Here is a 23064-nt window from a genome sequence, read left to right as displayed (position 1 = left end):
TTGAGCCCTCCACACACCATCTCCCCAAAGATCTCCAATTAGCCACACGAGGTGGATTGTGTACAAAAAGCTCCCTTTCTTTTGCATTCTTTTTAAAAGGACTCCTGCCCAATTTATGTCACACGTCACTTTAGTTCCTAATTCTGATGTCTCCCGACACCAACGCCAACCCTGTCCTCCCACATATTCTGATCCTTGTGAAGCAAAGATTTTTTAGAAATTGTACAACCAAGTCAAGAGTGCCTGCAGAAGCCCTGTGGGTGCTAATGTCACCATTGCTGCTTCCATCCTTGTCTATTTCCTCCCTTTGACACAAGAACAGCAATTCTTATCTAACAGATAAGGAAAAAAAACAAAGACCCACCAGTGTCAGCATGAGAGCGAGATTCATGGATTGCATAATGCAGCAGTCCCTGTAGCTTTCAGAATTTCAAGAGAAAGTTGGAAGACACAGAGGCCCAGAGCTCTGGGTATTTGCATTTTCACCAGGGGCATTCTGGGAAAGGATGACTCACATGTGTGAAGATATTTATTCCTTTGATTCATGTTTAAACGCTGCTACTTCTTATGCTACGGTTACGCGGATTATGAATATTTAATGTGGCGTATACTGAAAATGAAGGTCAAGTCCTGCTCACTGGTGACTTCAATGCAGGCTCTTGTCTCTGAAAGGGAAGCTACCTGCTGTTTGCAGAGTAAAGCTGAAAGGTTATATGTTGTTAAATGTTTCCTTAATGACTTTATCTGCTCCAAAATGGCTGGCACACAATGGGGGCACTTGCTGATTTTGCCAGTCTTTGCTCTTGGCTTCTGGTATCAGCACTGCTGTTTTGGGGATATGGACGTTAGGAAGGAGCAGGAAATGGCAGCACAAATTTTGTAGAGCATCTCACCCAAGGGCACAATTGCCAAGGCAACAGTGGGGTTACGATTGGAAAATGGCCTCTCCCCAGTCTTTTAAAATGTTACTTTTGCATCCACTCACCCATTTATTCATTTTGTATTCATTTATTAGTTTGTAACATCTTCAAATGTGATAATGCTGAATATTTTCCAGGCAGTAAAATTGCTTATGGTTAAGGAAAACTATCTTTAAGATTGCGATAGAAATTGACCAGATTGTTTTCATAGTCTCTGAAAATAAAACTGGCACCATTGATGTATTGGGGATGTCCAGAGCTTTAGCAGAACTGGTTTAGTTGCCCAGTGGTTTCTCCCTCCCCGGTCTTCACATAGCCTGGTCTCTCATCCCTTGGCCTAGAAATTCTCTTTCAAAAGGGAAGAGAGGGCAAGTCGTTGGAGGGAACTAACATTCACTGATTATGTACTGTCTGTGAGCTACAGAGCTAGGCACTTTACCAAAAATAGCACATGCAACCTCATTGAATTCCCCTAACAACTTCTTAGGATAGGTATTACTATTCCCACTTACAGATGAGGAGGCTGAAGCTGCAGGCATAGCCCAAGCTATGTAGCTAGTAAGCAGTAGAGCCAGGATTAGATTCCAGCATGGCTCATTCTAAAGCCATCTCTCTTCTAAGTGTCGAGAAGTAAATTTCCAGATTGTGGAAGTAACTGACGGGGTTTAATGAGATGTTGCAAGAATGGGAAGTTGCATCACCTCATCCTGCCAATGCACCGGTCTTGTTTTCTCTTTTGTTCTCCCTTTCTCCATTTCTCACCCTGAGAACCAAGTGTGCAGTTGTGGGTACGTAGGAGGCTCCTATCACAGGCCTTCCATGTAAGACACTGCCCTGGGTCAGGTGCTGTCTGATGTCTGTTTGGGCCTTGATTCAGTCCTTCCTAATAATGGCTTAATGAGACCAGCTTCTCTGTTATCTCAGTGGAGTGGCAGCATTTTGCAATGAGATAGGATCAAATGAACAAAAAACAAGGAGAGCTGATTGTTCCTCATTAGCTTCCACCACCTAGGGGTGTCTTTCCGAGTAGAAAGACTCTTTGGCCTTCCTATCCTTACCTACTCTGTCCCTGTGATTTGGCATACTGAAATAGATATGAGAAATGCTGTTTCCCCATGAGATACATTCTTTTATCTCTTTTAGAGAGTTACAGAATTAGTTGATTTGTTATAGTTTTGCATTGTGTTATGCAATGTTTATATGCCCAGAGAGTTGGTATTATCAAACTAATGGACTTCAGGAAAATTTGGCCCCAAAGAATGGAGCCACATAGGATGGAGGTCTTTGAAATGACATAAAGTATCTGGCTTCCTTCTCCAGCCTTGTTCAAACTGACTAGGCACAGGTGTAGACCCACTGCCTCTCCTGTGCTCAGCCCCAAGACAGGCACCTGGGAGAGCTGTGAGGACAGCACAGATCCCATCCCATTCATGACAGCGCATTTTAAACTGTAAAGGACTGTGTATACCAGCTTTCACTATCCCCTTTAGTGTACCCCATCCTGCAGCTTGATGAGATGGGCAGCCTGTGACATGGAAAAGGAAGCTCACCAGCCTACTCTGTAACCAGTTCCTTTATGGAATACAGCCTTTCTAGGTAGTGTTCTGGAAAATTAGCTCCAGCTCTCTGCCTTCGTGCCCTTTTTTGAGAAGTCACGGCATGCATTTAACCTTTGTTGAAGAAGTCAACACAAATCACTGTGTGTGCAAAGCACCTCCCTGTTTTTTTTTTCCCCTTTTAAAATACTCCCCCCAGTTTTCTCCATCCCTCACTGACATTTTTATTGCCAGGCTTTGGTTTGGAAAATTTGGGGTAGGGAAAGTTCAAGGGCAGGATGTTCAGAACGGCACTGCACATCTGTGAAGGGAACACAACAGGAGAGCCAGCAGCTGTTGAAAGAATGGAATGTCAGATGGTAGAGGAGCCGAGCCCACTCAGGGATGGTGGAAGAGAAGATGCCTTCAGGGCAAAGAGGCTGTATGGGAAGTCCTTGTCTCCCTTCAGAATGTACCCTTTAATAGCAACACTTGGTGCTCTGATATGAGAGTAACTCTAACTCAGCCTTCCTAGCTCATCTGACCTTCCATATTGCCATTTGTTCAGGAATCGAGTGAAAGCCTGGTAGAGAAGACAGGTGGAGAGTATGCCAAGGAACAGAGTCAACTTCTATATATGTCCTTGTCTCCATATAGGTAGATTTTGGGGACAGGATCTGTTCTTTGGTTGTCAAACAGATTGGTTTTATTTACGTCAAAGTTCAGAGCATTAGCACCCTTCCTCCTTCTCCCTTCCACATTGGTGAGGAAATCTTGTCTTCCTTGCTTATTTGTCATTGCACAAGCGGTACCTAGGCATCGTAGGCAATGGCGTCTAGAAGCATTAAGGGAACTGCTTATCTTTGGCTTTCATTGGGGAAATCAGGGACTATGCTAGGAAAGGACAGGAGGACTGAGCTGAACCTTTCAGGTCTGCCACAAAAGACAACTGTAGAATATAGTATTAGAGTCAAAGAGGCATTGGATCCCAACTGGTGCCACTGTTCTCTGAGCCTCAGCATCCTTTCCTGAGGAATGAGGATGAGGGACCTCCTCAAGGTCATCTGACCAGCCAGGGGCAGAGCTGGAGCTGGAAGATAGAACTTTTCTCTCCCAGTTCTTTTCTACTTGATCTCCTGGGTTCTTTCTACTAAATACAGAAATGAACAAAGACATGATAACCTACTCATTGAATAGCAAAGTATATATTGTCTTTTTATGCCAATTCTGGACTTCTAGGCCCTTATCATGGGGGAACCTTTAGGGCCATGGGAAAGAACAAAGATAATCCCAGGTGGAAAAGATCAAATCCAGCCAGGTGGCTGCGTGGGATTAGTTTGTTTCATCCTCACTGGTAAGAGGCCTTGAATTCCTTGATTTTATGACCCTCCTACTAATCTCTCTCTCTCCCTCCCCACTGTCTCCCTCTCTTTTTTGTACTGTTTCAGCATGGAGTTGGGGATGGGTAAGAGTTAAGAGTTTAGCTCCACTGTGGAAGGGTAACACAGGGCTGAACGCATTGAAGAGCTGAACACATTGTTTTGGCCTGTTTGGAATTTGTTATGCATAACTTTTGAGGACATTTTGCCCAATTGCTCATTTGTTTCCCCTGTGGAAACACTATCTGATAACTATGTCTATACATCCCTATCTACTTTGCCTTCCAAAATTAGGATGAATTATTTCTTCCCTTCTCGCCACTCTCCAAAACTTAAAAAGAATGCTTTGGACAACCTGGCACTCTCTCAGCCCTCTCTTATTCTTTTTAAAAGAATAATTGTTTCAGGGCAAATGAAGAAATGCATTCCCTTTCAGACCCACTAGCCCACTAGTTACTTCTGTCCTCTACAACAAGCCTGAGTTTATACCGCAAGAGGGCTGCATCTCCTCCCTGTCACATGGCACTGGGCCTTTCCCTATAGTCACAGGCTGACATGCATTCAGAGACTGCTGAGAGATCAGGATAGGAGCCAGCTGGAGCAAAATGTTATAGCTCAGAACAGTTTAATCCAAACACAAGGGCAGTGCTTGTGCCTAACACAACTGTGGCAGGGGTGTGGTGTGGTGTGTGGAGTGGTGGCAGCTTTTACAGCTTTATCATGGGGTTCATGGGCTGGAGGAGATGTGAACTCTTCCTTGTCTTTTACCCCTTGTCTTTTGACCTGACAGCCTGACACATGTAGCTTTGGGGAGACCCTGGTTGGTGATGAGTCATTTGTGGCTTAAAAATAGAACTCTCAAAGCAACAATGCCCTTGGGACTTTTTGATGCATATGTCTTTGTTCATAGAATTTGGGAGAAAAGAGAGAGAGGGAGAGAAAGACTGTGTGTGTGTGTGTGTGTGTGTGTGTGTGTGTGTGTAGGAAACAATTATGTCCTGCCTAAAAATTAAGTGGAGAAGCAGAGCATGGGGGAATTGGCCACCAGGCTCATCACAGTAGCAGAGATGAGGCTGAGAGCTGTCTGTGTACCTGTGGCCTTAAAGGTACCAATCAGATAATAGCTCTCCACTGAGTACAAACTCTGTATAAGGCATTTTGCTAGGTACTGGGGAATTTTGAGTACTTATGTATAATGCTAGATCTTTTCCATTAAGATATTTAAATTATACATATTTTTACAAGGGGCAGGAAGTCCAGCCATATATAAAGGAAAAATAAGATAACAAAACAAGAACAAGTAAGGCATCGCTAAGCAATATATCAATGACTAATATGAGCATTGCACACAGTAAGTGCTGAAGGTTGAGGAGTTGAAAAGATAGCTGGATGCTATAACATGTTTTGGCTGTAGGGGAGATTTTGAGTTGCATAGACAGAAAACTCAGTCTGCCCTCAACTCTAGGAGTCCACAAGAGAAGACTCTCATTATGGCCTGTACTCGGGCTTTGTGATTTTCAGTATACGCTAAAGTCAAGCAAAACCTTGCCTTGAAATCAGCCACTGAGATTAGCGATTGAGAATGCTTCAGGGACGGCATAAAATAATCAGAGAAGCGGACTGTATCCAGTGGCAGTAATACCTGTTGTCCAGTGATAGATGATTAAAACTTTTGGAAATTTCCAGAAGCATCTGAATGGCATCCACTCCATCTTTTTGAAACTGAGGTCAGTGTGCGACGTGCTTTGCAGGGGTCTTGTTACGAACTTGCCACATACAGAGCATCACAGGGGCATGATGGGGAGGAGAGTCTGCAGTAAAATGAGCTTGTGCTGCTCGCAAACAGGCCACAGTGTGGACATGGATGTTGGTCTGAAGACCAGCATTTGCCTCCAGCTCCATGCTGTGATTTCCATGGACTCTAGGTACGTTGGCCTTGTTGAGCCAATTCTTCCATAAGAATATTAAATATTATATTTTGCGGCTGCATTGGTATAAGAATGAATATAATCCAGGCTGGATTTGTTATTGTTGTTATTATTACTATTATTTTTAGAGACACGGTCTCACTCTGTCACCCAGGCTGAAGTGTACTGACATGATCATAGCTCACTGTAACCTTGACCTCTTTGGCTCAAGTGATCCTTCAGTCTCAGTCTCCTGAGTAGTTGGGATTACAGGAATGCACCACCATGGCTGGCTAATTTTTTTTTTTTTTCTTTGAGACAGGGTCTCACTCTGTTGCTCAGACTGGAGTGCAGTGGTGCAATCATGGCTCACAACAACCTCTGCCTCCAGGGCTCAAGTAATCTTCCTGCTTTAGCTTTCTGAGTAGCTGGGACTACAGCTGGGCACCATCATGCCCAGCTAATTAAAAAAAAATTATTGTAGAGATGGGGGGTCTCACTGTGTTGCCCAGACTGGTTTTAAGCTCCTGTGCTCTAGCAATCCTCCCACCTCAGCTTCCCAAAGTGTTGGCATTGCAGGCATGAGCCACTGTGCCCAGCCTGGATTCGTTGTTATTATTCGTCATTTATTATTATATTTATTTTCTTCTGATTTTAAAGAAGTTAAAATTTAGACTTTTTTGTGTCCCATAAGTACAGTGGCCTCAGGCACTGTGCCTGGACTGCCTGCTGGAGAAATTGACTTTATTTCTCCCTTTCCAACAGCCCCATCCTTCTGGAAATTTTCACAGATAAGAAAACATGCTCAGAGACAGATGCCTTATACTACACCCCTTCAATGTGGTCTAATTCTTTCAAATGAGAAAATTAAAATAAGCATTTTATTTTAAGCCCTGTCTGATAACTTGGCTTTGGGAAATAGAAACTTCAGCAACCCAGCATTCAAAACAATGGATACAACAAAAATTTTAAGACAACTTAATAGTCTTGCTTTTCTCCCGAGTTTTGGAAAAACATGTGCCTTTTCCATTCTTTTATCTGACAATGAGTCTTACTGGTTTAAGAGATCTGTTCGCTGAGAGTGCAACAGTACAAAATGACATTTTTTTCATCTGATGTTTGCAAATTCATCTGGACAGGGAAGGGCAGACATTGGAAATGAGTGAGGCGGATCTGGTGAGGACTGCAATGAGAGCTGAAGCCTCACCTGAAGTGGCTTCCCAGGTCCAGCTGATTGTTCCTATGCAGAAATGCAGGCTCTAGTGGCCAGATCTTCCTGTGTTTCAAAGAGGAGAGAGAATACTGCATTTTATGTTGAATCTCCAATTTTAAAATATTGGCCTCAAATCCAAAACTCTTAAAGTACTTGCAGGCCAAGCAAAACACCTCTGCAGGCCAGATTTGGGCCTCCTGTTTTCAGCCTCTATTCTAAACTGTCTCTCTTTCTGGTCTTGAATTGGCTGTGCTCCCTGAGTGCCAGGAAACGTTCTTAACCCTTGCTCCTCCATCTGCCAAAAAGGACCCCTTCTCTCTCTAAGATGGGAAGCCTTTGGTCTCAGGGTGCCCCGGGTCGTTTGCCATCTAACACATTTTCAAACACTGCTTAAATTTCCATTTTTCTCGAGGCAAATACTGTATGCCACACCAATAAATCATCTACAGCTTACTGTAAGCCCCAGAGCTACATATCACTAACTCTACATCATCTCTGAAAATAACGTCGTTAGAAGCTCATAAACATACACTCTGTTTGTTTAAGAACTGCAAGAGCTTTTAAAACATGGTTGCTAAGTCACAGGGCATATTTTCCAGGACATAAATGGAAGTGAACATATGCCCCTTAAATTGTCAGATTCTTTTTTTATAAGAAGAGAGGCCCAAATCTGTCTGTTCTGCCAGGATATTAACTTGACCAAAGAAGAGTTGATTATACTAAGTGTATAAGTGTTAGTAATTATTGGAAACTATCCTCTGACTTACTTAGCTAAATGGGCACATTGTATGAAACTTGATTTAGTTTCTAGCATATGTAGGTATAAGGTACAGGTTGACATGGATAAACCCTGGCTTTAGTTTTCATGAACCCTAAAGTTCACAATTTGCTGAACTTTGTATTTAATATTTACTGATGAAATTCTTACGGTATCGTCCCTTCCAAAACAAAATCGGAGGCATACCTAGACTTTTCCCCTGAGACATGGTCCCAAGTCTAGGCTACAACTTCATCACTGACCCTTTTGCATGGAAATTTGGCAGTTAGTGATAGGTAGCGTCTGAGCTTATAGCTCAGATATTTTCAAAGTAGGAAGTAGATGGCCCTATTAATATCAACTGCCATTTCAGTAGAGCTGCCTCATCAGTCTCTTTTCCCCGTGGAAGACACTCACACCACCTTTTACCTGTCAGGACACTCTCAGGAAGAAATAGTAGGTAGGGCTCCAGGACCTCTGATGGTGGAATCTACTGGAAGGCAGTTGTCCTTAACAAGGATACCTATCTCATGTTGCTCATCACACCCATGCAGAGACCTGCCACCTTGTAATTTGAGAGCTGGAATTTCCATACACCCGCTACCCTCACTCCATGCCAGAAAACGCAGAAAATGAACCCATGGCCCAGTTTGAGATACAATTGATCTTGAGGCCCCAGAGAGAACTGCAGGGACAGTGTGCAGAGAAGGTGAAAATAACGTGGATGCTATTAGATGACTGTACCTAGCATGTGCTTTTCCTCTAGCAGTGGGAGGAAGTGGCACAGGAGTGCATTAAGGAGTTTGCCCTCTTCATAATAGCATGAATAGAAATAATAAGGCAAGGCCTTTAAAGAACAGCATTAATAATTGAAAGGTGCTCCAGGCAGCCATGTGGTCTTCCAGTGCCTTTGAGTACAATCTGTTATCAGGTACGAGGTGAGGCTGAGGAGTAGACAAGGAGGGTGCATTTGGTGGCTGTGTCTGTGTGCATGCATGTGCTTATGCTTGGAGGAAGTATGAATAAGATTTGGCAGCTACAGGAAGTAAAATTATAGAAGGCAATGTATGTATATTACCATGTAGACTGGTGGTGGTTCTTTTGTGGGTCAAACACCCATTTGGGAATTGGATGAAAGCTGCAAAAATTTTGCCTGCCAGGTACCCTATAGTTGGTCAATGAAACCCAAACTAAGGATTTCTGTTCTCTTAAGATGGATTCATCTGCTCATTCACTCCTGTTTCTTCTGCCATGAAGATCAGGTGACTGACAGAGGGCCATCTTCAAACCCGAAGGTTAAGCAGAGGTTGACTGGGAACTTTTCCCTGCATGACTTACAAAACATGTCTAAGTGAAAGTCTCTGCTGTGTTTTCCCTTCTTGATCAAGTGTCCCTTAACCTGCAATGCATTCAAAATCTCAACAATGACAGGTGATGCTAAGGAAACTCTGGGAGGGAGGCCCTGGGCTTCCTACCTCTTCCTCCAATAACAGACAACACTAAAAGGGGTAGGTAAGACAAGATGCATCTATTAGGCCAAGCCTAAGAGCTCTTTGATTTGCTTCTCTTGTGTATTGTGGGTTAGCACTTGTTTGTAGAGGACAAATTCCTCTTTAGGCAATGATTCCAGGATGCAAAAAATCTCCAGCCAAAATCATTCCACCCAAGACCCACTGCTGTTGCACCAGGAACTAGGGACCACTGGGGACCCAAACAGATGCAAAAGCTGCCACTTCTGTACAAGGCCGTATTTCTCACCCTCCATTGGAGAGGAAGAGGTGAGTGTAGAGAGTCACCAGGGATCTCTATGGGCTCATCCAATCAGTCTTCAGACCAGTTTGACAGAAAACAGAAGAGGAGCTTCAGCACAAGGAGGCCTCATCTCATCTGAATTCCCAGCTTCCTTCAGATTTCTTCCTGACCTCACCTGCCTCCAAGCCAGCCGACTGTGACAGTTTAATTGGTGCAGGGAAGGCGAGGCAGTGGGGAGGCAGGCAGGGGTGCCTGGCATTCTGGAAGGAGACTCTCCTGAGATGAGTTAGGGGAACCGTAACAGACAGGCCTGAGAGCGCTGCCTTCGGGTAGAAGGTCACAGAGCTTTGCTTGAAAAGAATGCTGGCTGAAGAGGAAACATTGCCAACTCCCTCCTCTTTGAGCCCACTGGGCCAGAATTGTATATTCATATTTGTCATCTGTGCCCTTTCCACTCTGGGGCAAAAAGGTCTGCTGGGCAGCTCTGGCGGGGAATGAAAATGGGTGGGAATGTAGCTGGGCATGGTGGCTCACATGAGGTAAGAGGATCACTTGAGCCCAGGAGTTCAAGACCAGCCTGGGCAATGTAGTGAGGCCCTGGAAAATGTTTTAAAGATTAGCTGGTCATGGTGGTATGTGCCTATAGTCTCAGCTACTCAAGAGACTGAGGTGGGAGCATGGCTTCAGCACAGGAGTTTGAGGCAGAAGTGAGCCCTGGTTGCACCACTGTGTTCCAGCCTGAGTGACAGAGTGAGACCCTGTCTTTAAAAAAACAATTTTGCAAAAAGAAAGTAGGGAGGAAGGAGCCTAGTGGTGAACACCAGGGTTTGGAATCAGACCAGACCTTCTTGGCTTACTTGGCTCTACTACTTTGTAGCTGTCCTGGGCAAGCCAGTTAACCTTTCCAAGTTATGAAGTCTTTCCTTTGTCACATGGGGTGAAAGTGGTGATGAGAGATGTCATAGTGGATAATACCTACCTGATAGTAGTGTGTGGAAACAATTAGACACTGCATGGAAAGGCTGTTAGTACAGTGCCCAGCTTGAACATGACCAAAAAAAGTATTAGATATTATTGGTATTGTTCTTTTTGAGGTCTGTTTTGAAACTTTTAATCAAGTCTTGAGAGAGATGAGATATAAACACAGTGAAGTTAAGAAACAAAATAAGATGTATTGTAAGGCAGTAAAGAGATCGGTTATCAGAATAATGAATGAGACCTGTGCTTCTGAAAACTGCAATCTCAACTCATTCATGGTTTGTGAAAGGAAAAACAAGCATTTAAAAAAGATGACATAGCTGGGCATGGCAGCTGGTACCTATAATCCCAGCTACTCAGGAGGCTGAGTCAAGAGTATGGCTTGAGGCCAAGAGTTTGAGATCAGCCTGGGAAACAGAGTGGGACCTTGTCTCTAAAAGTACATACATAAATAAATAAAACACGAGATTGATCAGCCCAAGATGGATGGAAATATAGCTAGAGAAGTTCAATTTGATTTTATGAAACTTTTGTTTCCATTACATATATAGATCTATGTACTGTATAAATGTATATATACTGTATAAACATATGTATACTGTATAAATGTACTGATTTGTGATGTAAACTCTGTTTCTTACTGTGGAATTTGCTAAAAAGCGCTTAAGAAACACTAGCTTTTAGTGTAGAAGCCAGCATACTCACTGGTTGCAGTAATCCAGGGAACTTTAAGGAAGGACGGCAGGCTAGAGTTGGGTCCCAAGGCGTGGGTAGAATTTGGATGCTGCAGAAGAGGGGCATGGGGTGAGCAGTTCCCAAGACCATCCTCCCTCTGACATCAACTGCAGGTTTGGCACGTTCCCCAAGTCACCTTCAGGTTCGATAATGCATGGGACTGCAGAGCTCACTGAAGGCTATTATACTCACGGTTACAATTTATTACAGGGAAAAGATACAGATTAAAATCAACCAAAGGACAAAGTACATAGGCCAGAGTCTGGGAAAGATCCAAATATGGTGCTTTCATTATCTCCTCCATGTGGAGTCATGGATCGTGTTACCTCCCAGCATCAATGTGTGACTACATGCAAGGAGTACTGTCAATCAAGAAAGTTCACCCGGGCCTCGGAGTTCAAAGTTTTTACTGGGACTGGATCATGTAAACTTGGATGACTGCCCTCATGGCCAGCCTCAGTCCCCTGCTCCCCTGGAGGTGGATGGATACCATGTAACCCAAAGCCTCCATCATAAATGACATTGTTAGACTTTCTGGCATGGTCAGCCCCTACCCAAAATAACACTGTTACTATCTGGCCAGCCCAAGACCCCTGGAAAAGACACTTTTATCAGGCATGACACTCCAAGGGCTTAGACATTGCCTCCCAGAGGCTCAGGACAAGGCCAGGCCTCTCTTTGGGCAAAGTTAATGTCTTTACAAAAATAGTCAGTGAAGGGACTTTGTTGGCTGGAGGAGAGGCCTCTCTTGAGGAAGGCTGGAAGTGGGTCCTTTGATCACTTGCATGAATAGCAGAGGAGAGGAAAATGCTACTCCATGAAGTGGATGCTTCCAGATTCTACTAATGTCAACAAAATCCCTGTTGAAAACGAAGCGATTTATTCCTTCCCTTGGCTCCTCTGCATACCCTGGCTGAATAACCTGTTAGCCAGTAAGGGGAAAATGAGGCACAGGAAAGAGGAAAGGGGTCAGCCTGGATGTATGCTTGCCATGTGGGTGAGTGACCTTGGGCATAATGGACCTTTGGTTAGATCTTATTTGCTGCCACCTCCAGGTGACCAGGACTTTTCCTGTGCCTTGTTTCTTTGCAGACCTGATGAATGGTCCTCTGCGTGCCCGTGACAACTTTAGTAAGGAGAATATCTGTCTCCCTGCTCCAATTTAACTTCCTTTCTGTAAAACTTGATGAGGTCAAAGCCAGAAAGCACTGAAACTTCAAGCTGGGGATCAAAAGCATGTCATCCAGCCATGCTGCCCCCTTGCAACCTGGCAAATGAGACAACCTCCAGCCAGGGACAGTTTATAATTGTGCAATCAAATTAACTTGGATTTCAGCCTAATGAAGTCCTTAATGCCCTGAATGAGGCCAAGCCCTAATATTTAGAGAAGCAGGCTGGACCCCAGGAAAGAAAAGAACAGGCTTCAGTTAATGCCTGCTAGTATTAATTATGCTTGCAAAGTAAATCTTTTCCAAAATTCATCTTCTCGTAGGAGGCAACCTGATAGCACCCAGTTCTGCTAAGGGGTTTTCCTGCTGTGGCTCATAAAGAGAACAGTGGAAAGAACATTTTATTGGAAATCTCTACTGAACTCTGCGTTCTGGGCCACATTTCTTAACTTCACAGGATCTTAGCTTTCTCAGTTGAACAGGAAGAAAATTCCTCCTCTCTTAGAAGTGTTTTATTGTAGTTAAAAATCAATACTCTGAAGGCAGGTAGGCTTGGTTGCAAATCCCAACTCTGTCATTTGTTAGCTATGTGACCTTGAGTGAGAAATTAACCTCTCTGAGGCTTAGCTCCCTTAACTGTAAGTATGGTTAATGATATTCTTGGTCGTTAGTATGGAGAATAGTGAATGAGATACCGTGCATCAAGCACTTAATACAGCACATAGGACAGGCTGGCATTTATTAAATCTAATGATGATGATGGCATAAATGTAAAATAATTTTCAGTATGGATTACATGTCACTAATTTGGTATCAGTAGTCTTTATTTTCATTAAGCCAATGATTTAGCTCTTGTTTAGAAAATTGCTGCTGATTCCGTAATTAACTCAATAAATATTTATTGAATGGCTATTATGTGCCTGACACTATTTTAAGCCCTAAGCACTTACATTCCAGTATCAGAAAGAGACAGACCGTAAACAAGTTGACAAGTAAATAAGATAAATTCAGTTGATGCCATGTGCTGGGAAGAAAATAAAACTGGTAATGGAAAAAGCAGGGTTTCTTAAATGTTTTGTGCTGAGGACTTCTTTGGCAGTCTGGTGAAGACTATGACCCCTTTCTCAGAAAAATATTATTTATAAAGGCATAATATAAAAACATTGGATTATAAGAAAATAGATTATGTTAAAATCAGTTATCAGATTATAAAAAACAAATTATGATAAAGTCTGCTTGCTTCTTGATTAGGGTATTTTTATGAAGATCCAGCAATAATTCTAATATACCACCATCATTTTAAAGTAGGATTAATATAAGTAATACTTTGAGATACCTGTAACAATTGTAATCTTATATGTAAATATCTGAGATTTCTGTTGCTAAAAAAAGTTACAAGTGTCATTAATACTGTTCTAATTTATCGTAGAACACCTGATTCTGTCACTGTTCGGGGTGCCACTTGTAACCTGCCATGATCCCTGGTGGACTGAACAAAGGGGGCTAACTGGGGAATAAAAGTCAAAGACAAGAGAGTATATTTGGAAGAAGGGGTTGGGGGCACCTCGCCTCTAGTGGACAAGGGCCCTGAGCTGTTTCAGTCCTCCGAATTTATTAGGTAAAAGAGATAACGAGAAAGGGGCAGGTGGTTGTCGGCCAGCAGTTTGAATCACAGCAGGCTTGCAAGACTGCATTCTTCAAACAATAGGCACTAGATTTCCCAGTAGATAACTTTAAGGAGCCCAGCAAACCTCCTGGCCCTTAGCAAACCTCCTGGAGGCATGCGCAGTCCTGAGTTTGCTCACATTCTGCATTCACGATAAACAGTTTGCTGTTTGATCATATAGCCTCCAGTGGAATGCTGAGTTGGTCACGTCCCATGGGCCTTTGGCTCCCTACAATTTATTGCTATATTCATAATTAAAGGAAATGCCAAATTTGAATTAGAGGTTAATAAAAATAAAGATGTAATTTTTTTGGTCCAAATCATGGACTCCCTGAGTACTGCCCAAGGACCTCTTGGAAGTATATGGCCCCAAGTGAAGAATCCTTGGGATAGAGAATGACTTGTATTGGGCATTAGGCTATTACTTTAGAAAGAGTAATAATGCAATTTCCACTTTTAAACAGTCATTCTGGACATATAGATCAGTGGAATAGAATTGAGAGTCCAGAAATGCACCCAGTTTTTATAGTCAACTAATTTTTGAGAATAATACCAAGACCATTTAATGAGGAAAGAATAGTTTTTCCAATTAATGATGCTGTCCAGTGTGGGCAACATAGTGAGACTCTGTCTCTACAAATTTCTTTTTTAAACATTAGCCAGGTATGGTGGCACATGCTTGTGAACCCAGCTACTTGAGAGGCTGAGATGAGAGGATCACTTGAGCCTGAGAGGTGGAGGCTGCAGTGAGTTGTGATTGTGCCACTGCACTCCAGTCTGGGTGACAGAGTGAGACCCTGTCTCAAAAAAAAAAAAAATGGTGCTGGGATAACTAGATAGGCACATGCAAAATAATAAAATTGGACTCTTCACATCAATTAACTCAAAATAGATCAAAGATCTACATGTGAGAGCAAAAACATTTAAACTTTTAGGAGAGAAGACAGGGTAGACCTTTGTGACATTGGATTTAGCCATGAATTCTTAAATATGATACCAAACACAAAAGCAACAAAAGAAAAAGTAGATAAATTGGACCTCATCAAAATTAAAAACATTTGTGTTTCAATGGAAGGACATTACAAAGAAAGTGAAATGACAGCCCAATTTAAAAATGTTCAGTTTATGAATACATCTCTCTCTAAAGAAGATATACAAATAGTCAAGAAGCACATGAAAAGATGTTCAACACCTTAGTCATCAGAGAAATGCAAATCAAAACCACAGTGAGATACCACTTTACACCCATTTGGATGGCTATACTTGAAAAGACAGATCATAACAAGTGTTGACAAGGATATGGATAAATTGCAACCCTTGTGGCTGCTGGTGGGGATGATGCAGAATGGTGCCGTCGCTTTGGAAAACAGCCTGGCAATTCCTGAAAAACTGAAAGACAGAGCTACTATTACATGTCTATTCCACTCCTAGGTATTTACCCAACAGAAATGAAAATACATGTCCACACAAAACTTGCGCTTGAACATTCGTAACAGCGAAAGAATCTAAATGCCCATCAACAGATGACTGGATTAACAAAATGTGATGTACCTATGCAGTGGAATACCATTTGGCTATAAAAAGGAATGGAGAACTGAAACATGCCACAACATATGTGTACCTTGAAAGCATCATGCTAAGTGGAAGAAACTAGTCACAAAAGATCACACAGTATATGACTTCACTTGTGTAAAATGTCAAGAATAGGCAAATGTATAGAGTCAGGGAGTAGATTACTGACTGCTTGCTTGTGGGGAGATTGGGGGTTGATAGCTGAAGGCTATAGGGCTTCTTTTTGAGGTGATGAAAGTGTTCTAAAATTGATTGTCCCATTGAATTTTAAACCTCAAATGGGTGAATTGTATGGTGTAGAAACTAGAACTCAATAAAGCCATTAGCAAATAATGACTGTGATGTGGAGAATAGAGTTCAGGGAAAGATAAAAGCAAGGAAAATATTTGGGAGGCAGTTTTCTTAGGTCTCAACTGAGAGGATGCTGCCTTGGGAGAGGTCAGAGGCAGTTGGGATGTGAGCACATGCTGGAGGCGTCACAGACAGAACAGCTGTTTAGTTGAAAATGGAGAGGAATCAAGAGTGACTCTTAGGTTGTTGACCTTAATAACAGGTATTTTCCTCCTAGAAAAGCTGCGCTTCAGTTACAATCTGCAGAAATGCTGGGAGGATTAGTGGCAAACCTAAAAAAAAAAAACACTAGAAGCTTATCGGAGAGTTGGTTTGCAAAGTGTCACTATCAATTTCATTGTACCTTTTAGCAGGGAAAAATATTCGTCATACATGCACACAAATTTACACACAACTTCACATCTTGAAAAGCAACAATATAAAACTCGCACGCTTTAGAAAGCCAAGCCAGGGGAGAAAGAATGAACCCCCTGCCTTGTGACTTCTCATGCTGATACTCAATTTGTTCAGTGGAAACGGATCAGTGAGTAGAGCAAGTAGGAAAGAATCTCTTCAAGAACTTATGTATCTTTGACATGTCCATCACGCATAATTTTCTCCTAGTCACATGTACAAATGATAAAGGAGAGGAAAATGTCATTTCAGGGCCTTGAGTATCATAGGATTTTGATAATGTTAGCAAAGTAATGGGTAAAATAACTGATTTCTCAATTAAAGCCCAAGCTAAGTAACTTGTCAGCCCAGGTGTATTAAAATCTAAGTTACTCTAGGTCCTTCTCTAGAGACAGTGTGGCTTCGGTAATGAGCAAGCTCTGGAAATTAAAGAAGTAATCAGATGTTGATTGAGGTTATCTGCTTCACTTCAAGCAGAAGCAAATCAAGTGGACTTCCCTTGAAGACAGAAATTTCTCTATTGATAGAGCTAAGGGTGTTTCATGATGCTGAATTCTTTGTGGCTCCTTTTCACATAAAAGTAGGAAGCCATTTTCCCGGAGTGGAATGGAAGATGACTTCCCAGGAATATGAGCTTTGAGCCAAAGAGGCAGGAACTGGGAGGCTCTCAGTTACACTTGAGAAAGAATTGTTTCTCTCAATATTGTTCTTCTTTTCCTCCAGAGCCCCAGTGTGAGCCTGGGTGCAAGCTCTGATAAATTAATTGACAGAGGGTTGATTTCTCACCCCAACTTCACCGGCAAACTTTAGCTATATAATTCCACACTGGACAGACTGACAGGGCTCATTTTCCTCATCCACAAAGAATGCAGTGCAATAGAGAACTTGTGAAATATCTTCTAACTTTACCACTCTTTGGTTTTCTTAATCCTGGCAAAATTCACAGAGCATAAAAGTAACTATTAGCCATTTTAATATGTACGATTCAGTGGTGATTCGTACCTTCACAATGTTATGCAACCATCACTTCTATTTAGTCAAGACATTTCTGTAAACCCAAAAGGAAACCCCATACTCATCAGAGTCACTCCCCATTCCTCTGTCCTCCTAGGCCCTGACAACCACTGATCTGCTTTCTGTCTCTATGGATTTACCTCTTCTAGATGTTTCATCTAAATGGAATCATATATTTGTGACCTTTGTGTCTGGTTTCCTTCATTGACATAATGCTTTCAAGGTTCATCCACGTTGTAGCACGTATCAGTACTTAATTCCCTTTGATGGCTGAATAATATTCCATTGTATGGCTGCCACACATTTTGTTTATCCATTCATTTGTCAATGAACATGTAGATTGTTTCTACCTTTTGGCTATTGTGAATAATGCTCCAATAAACAATTGTGCACAAGTATCTGTTTGAATTGCTGTTTTCAATTCTTATATGCATAGGAGTAGAATTGCAGGGTCATTTAGGAATTCAATGTTTAGCTTTTTGATGAATCACTAAACTATTTTCCACAATGGCTGTACCATTTTACATTTCCACCAACAACATGCGGGGGTTGCAATTTGTCCACATCCTCACCAACTTATTTTGTTTTTGTTTGTTTGCTTTGTGTGTGTGTACATATATATATATAGCCACTACTCCCTTGGTTCGTCTCAGGGAGTATGCTCCACCTACAGCGGCAGCTTCAGGGATGGCCAGCAGCACAATATGGGAAGAGCACAGGCTTTGGACTCAGACCGAGGTGGGGTTCAAATCCAGATCTCCCTCTTCCCAGGAAGGTAGCCTTGGGCAGGTGATAATATCTGCAAATCTTGGTTTCTCCATCCATACAACAGCAATAATATACTGGGGTGAAGAGATGAGTGAAGCTCCTGGCACATGCCTGGCAGACAGTAGGCTGAACAAATGCTCTTCCTCCTCAATTATGGATAGACACAGAGAGAAAGAGATGGATTTTAAACAATCTGCTTTTAAATTATTGTTACTACTATTTTTGGTATTGGACCTCATTATAGAAAGTTGTTTTTTTTTTTTTTTTTTTTTTGCCATGGGCTTCTCTGCAAAATCATGCCTGATTAAATTAATACCAAAATTGTAATATGTTTATTCTCTAGACCAGTTCATGGGGTTAAGGGAGATGGAGCTGCATGGTAAATTGGGAAGATTTACTGAGCTAACCATTGAACTAGAGATTCCCAGGTGGATGACACACCTTTGTTTGCTTTTCCATTATGTCCATATTTCAGGGTGGACTTGAAGTAGTCATTGTTCCTCAAGTTCCTTCAAGAACATGGCCTTCTTATTCATCCTAGAAAACAAAAACCTCTTGGCCACAAACTGCTTTGTTAGCTTTGTACTCTGTTACTTGTGATGGAAGCACATATTCCCTATGTAAAACTTCAGCCACATCTTTCAAATAACACTAACAAGTCCCAGTGATGTCGTATTCATGCTGAATTATTCTTTTCTTGGTCCCAAGCAAAGTAGGTTTTCATGTAGTGAGTGCTGAGGATACCTCCCCTTAGGGTTGGCGCCCATGGTAGTGAGGGCTTTGGACCAATGCCACATGACTACAGGTGGCTCAAGCTGGAATTTCTGATCACTGAATGTGGTGAATAATGAGGGAGGGAAAGAGCAAAGCAGTAGCCGGGAGAGTGTTTACACTCAGTGCCCCAGTTAGCTCAGAGCATGGTAGGCCAAGAAGACACTTGGGCAGGCTCATAATTTTATGTGCCTTCAGATTGATATTTGTTACGTAAGTATTCAATATTTATTTAGCAGAGAAACTAAGCTTTGTGTTGGGGAAGGGGAGGAGGAAGAAAACTGTTGTAGAGGTGCCTCAGGGACCCTGGCAAGCCTCTTTAGCAGTTCGGAGACTCTTTGTTTATCTCTGATCTTGTCCTTATGGGAGCTTTACCTCCTCACACATGGCTTTTTATAGTGCTCTTCTTGATCATGTATAGTGAGTGCTCACCCTGAAAATCTCATTTTTCCATCTTGTTACTTTTCCAGTGATCTCCTGGGGACTTTATAGATTGGCTACCAGGAAACCGAGTGGTTGGCTTACCCCCTAATTCATCTCTGGCTGAGAGTTTTCTAAAAGATATTTTAAATTAGGCCGGGCGTGGTGGCTCACGCCTGTAATCCCAGCACTTTGGGAGGCTGAGGCAAGTGGATCACCTGAGGTCAGGAGTTCGAAACCAGCCTGGCCAACATGGTGAAACCCCGTCTCTACGAAAAATATAAAAATTAGTCGGGCGTGGTGGCACGTGCCTGTAATCCCAGCTACTCAGGAGGCTGAAGCAGGAGAATCACTTGAACCCTGGAGGTGGAGGTTCCAGTGAGCCGAGATTGCGCCACTGCACTCCAGTCCGGGCGACAAGAACAAAACTCCGTCTCAAAAAAAAAAAAAAAATTAAATGCTTGCTTTTTGGCAGGCGCTGTGGCCTTTGTAAGTATCACCTCATTTAATCCTCATAACATGTTACAGGGTAGGTAGCAGTATTACCCCCTTCTTACAGATGAGGAGACCAAGGCACAGAGAGGCTAAAGTATCTTGCTTAAAGTGACAGCTGGGAAGTGGCAGAAGTACTCCCAAATGGCTAATAAAAATTAGCCATTTTATGTGAACAATTCAGTTCAAATGGAGCATTTTATCCCAGAACTTTACCATTAATGCCTGCATTTGGCTTGGGCAAAATAGCATAACACTTCTTTCCAAAATAGTCAGGATTTCAGACCCCTGATAACGTCAGAGAAATGAAAGCAGTTTGAGGACAGTTTTATCTTAAAGCATCATATGTGCTAAACCTGGTGATTTATTTCTGAGTTAAGATTGGTATAATAATGAAGTACTAATGAAGTACTAGTATCCATAATATAAATATTTCTGGGAACTGGTGGGAGCTACCCATCTACAAAGGTGGTTCTGTTTTATTTGGTTCCCAGGAAGTATAGCATTGATGTCATAATTTGCATCTGGCAGTACCTTCTGAGTCACTGGTTAATGCCAAAACATGAGAATAATGGAGCCCTGAAATTCATTAGCTTCTTCTGGGGCTTGGTGAACCTCAAAACCAGAACCTGGGTTTAATCAGACATTCAGTAAGGAAAGTGATCAATTGCTTTTCCTATCTGTAACTAATTGTATTTTTTAAAAAGCAGGGAACTTAATGGGGAAAAATTTTCCCTCTTCTGCTTTTCTCCATGAGCCTCAAATTGCTAGATATTCTGTTTCCAGGGTGTTGATGTCAGTGGAAATGGCATGCACAGAATCATTATCTACTATGCCACAAACTCCATGCTATGGTCTGGCAAAGAAAAGACTGCCCCAGGCAAAGGGGAAGTCAGCTTATATGAAAAAGCAATAAGCTTTTCCTTAATTGCTCCCCAAGAAGGAGGATTCTGGCATTTAAGATGAGCTAAAATTACAAAAAGAACATGTTTTGTAATGAAGGAGGCACACTTCCCTCAAAGACCCCTACAACTACTCTTCTGGTTTTTGGCTATTAGTAAAATAGAGACTGAAAAATCTCCCATTGTGCACTCAGGAGTATGTGGCTGTTCCGGTAGCCCCCTCCTCTTTTACCTGAAGCCCCTCAGAGCAGTTATGATTGATTCCACTTCTCTTCTGAAAGCATCAAGTCCTGGGCTGGGCAAAGGAAAGATGAATGACTCCCATGGCTCTGTTGTAGATTACTTAGTGCCAGTTGTCAGTTTTTTTCTCCCTGGGAAGGGTTTGAAATGAGATTGTTTTCGACAGGCTATCCATGATAAATGATTTTCCGAGTAAGAAATTGCTTTCACTGCTGAACTTCACCAAATCACTCTGACAAATGTTTGTGGCTGCAGGGGGCCTTCTCGTGGCTGTCTCATGCTTGAGGGATGGGAGACTGGCATCTCAAACCAGGATGGCTCAAATAGGACGTCTCCCAGTGAAGACAGAAAGAGACAGGAATGTCGTCTCGTTAATGTGCATTTGGTCAGCTCCTTTCAACTGCTGCTAAAAATCAACAAGTGAGGCCCAAAATATTCCAGATCCAAGAAAAATAGGTAGGCTAAAGGGATGTATACATCTCTTAGTTCTGATTATTACATTGTTTTCATGTTGGTTATAAATAGAACAGCAATATGTACCTACAGCAAGGGCAAGAACCCTCCCAGCAATGTTCCAACGTTTGCAACCTGTTATTAGTCCATGACCCTTCCTGAAAAATCATAAAAGCAGCATGCCCTCTTTTAATATTATTTGGCATTTCAAAAGAGATTAAATACCATGTCTAAAATCACAAAGGACTGTTAGAATTTGCCTTTTCCAGCTGCATAAAGTCCCCCTTCCTCCCCTAGATTCTGGGAGAATAGGGCCTTCTGCAATCACAGACACATGTCACTTGGCAACAGGGGCCCCCAGGGCATTGACAGGAAGATGCCTCCTAAGCTTGGATGTGCGGCCTTTGTGGGTAGCATCATTGGATTGTTTACTCAGAGCCCAGGGTCCAGGTGAGACGACTGGCCTGCAAGAGGGGCCCACAGCACTGTCTGAGCTGTAGACAGACCTCGGCAGTTCTGGCTTCAAGGAAGGTTGCCACGCTCCTCCATTCGGCATGTGGCCTCCATGGCCCCTTGGTGCCTGCTAGCTCCCAGTTCCTGTCTCCTCCTGGGGCCACAGGAAGAAGGCCACAAAGGCCTCTTCAGTGGTGGTGGCACAGTGCCCAGCAGTCCCGTGGGCACCTACGACAGCCGCAGGAGGTTCCCATGCTTCCTGCCGTGTGGTTCAGAGAGAGGTGAGGTATTTACACTGCACTCCACAGGCCTGTGTGGGGAGGAGGAGGCTCTCAGGTGGGAGAATTCTAGAGAATTACTGGGGACACTGGACATGGTTTTTGCTGTGACTTCAGAAGCAGGGTCTGTTTAGAGCTTCTGTTTTTTCCTGGCCAGGGGGAGTCCCCTGGGGCAGGTGGAGAAAGATGAGTCATGTTTCACCTCTCCACCTGTTCTTGCTGAAATGATACCCCATCTTTCTAGTAGTTCCTGCCTTTGTTTAGACACACAGATGGCCAGACTGAAGCCCAAGAGGAAATGGATGTGCTCAAGACAACCCAGTTGGTCAGCTTCAATGCCAGTCTTTTTTGCTGTAATGCCCATTCTCTCCTGGCCATTCTCAGATTGCTCAGTTTCTCTCTGGCCAGTGTGCCTGCCCGTTGACATTCTGCCCTCTTTCAGAACATTGCAGTGGAGGAGTCTGTAAGGTAACCATCACCAAGTCAAGCTGTATATAGTCCAGCATTGCCAACTGGATTCGCTTTATTCATTCACTTATAAAACATTTTGAGCCTTTTGTGCACCATGCTCTGTGCTGGGTGCTGGGACCATAGAAGTAAACAGAAAAAGTTTCCCACCTTCAAGGGGCTCCTGGTCTCACATGGTATCTGACAAGTGGGAGCAGCGGTGCCAACAACAGCATGGGAAGTATGTTGAGTGCTTACTATTCTAGTCCACGTTCTAAGCATTTTCTTTATATTAACTCTTCTGAGCCTTACCCAAGTCTGTGAGATGGGTGCTGTCATCATCGACATTTGATGGATGAGGACATTAGGGTGCAGATTAACTAAGTAGCTCCCACAGAGTTGCATAGGGAATGGGTGACACCTCCAAGATCTGAATCCCAGGAACTCTGGCTTTGGGGATAGATGCTCTGAGTTGGCACTGCAATGGGAGTGAGTCAAG

General features: G+C 42.8%; 1 protein-coding gene across 44 annotated transcripts in view; it reads left to right on the top strand.

Annotated features, from left to right (window-relative positions):
• KCNMA1 (potassium calcium-activated channel subfamily M alpha 1) overlaps window positions 1-23064 on the top strand; it is a 764605-nt gene that overhangs the window by 390450 nt on the left and 351091 nt on the right. The window contains exon 4 of one of the 44 annotated variants that reach the window (XM_054659727.2): window positions 21190-21390. The exons of the other annotated variants lie outside the window; for them this stretch is intronic. Within the exon in view, the coding sequence (XP_054515702.1) occupies window positions 21190-21358 (169 nt within the window). The 3' untranslated portion in view covers window positions 21359-21390. The remainder of the gene's footprint in view (window positions 1-21189; window positions 21391-23064) is intronic. 44 annotated transcript variants of the gene reach the window in all.

Source organism: Pan troglodytes, chromosome 8, assembly GCF_028858775.2.
Source record: "Pan troglodytes isolate AG18354 chromosome 8, NHGRI_mPanTro3-v2.0_pri, whole genome shotgun sequence".
Taxonomy (NCBI): Eukaryota; Metazoa; Chordata; class Mammalia; order Primates; family Hominidae; genus Pan; species Pan troglodytes.
This window is presented reverse-complemented; position numbering and strand designations above follow the sequence as displayed.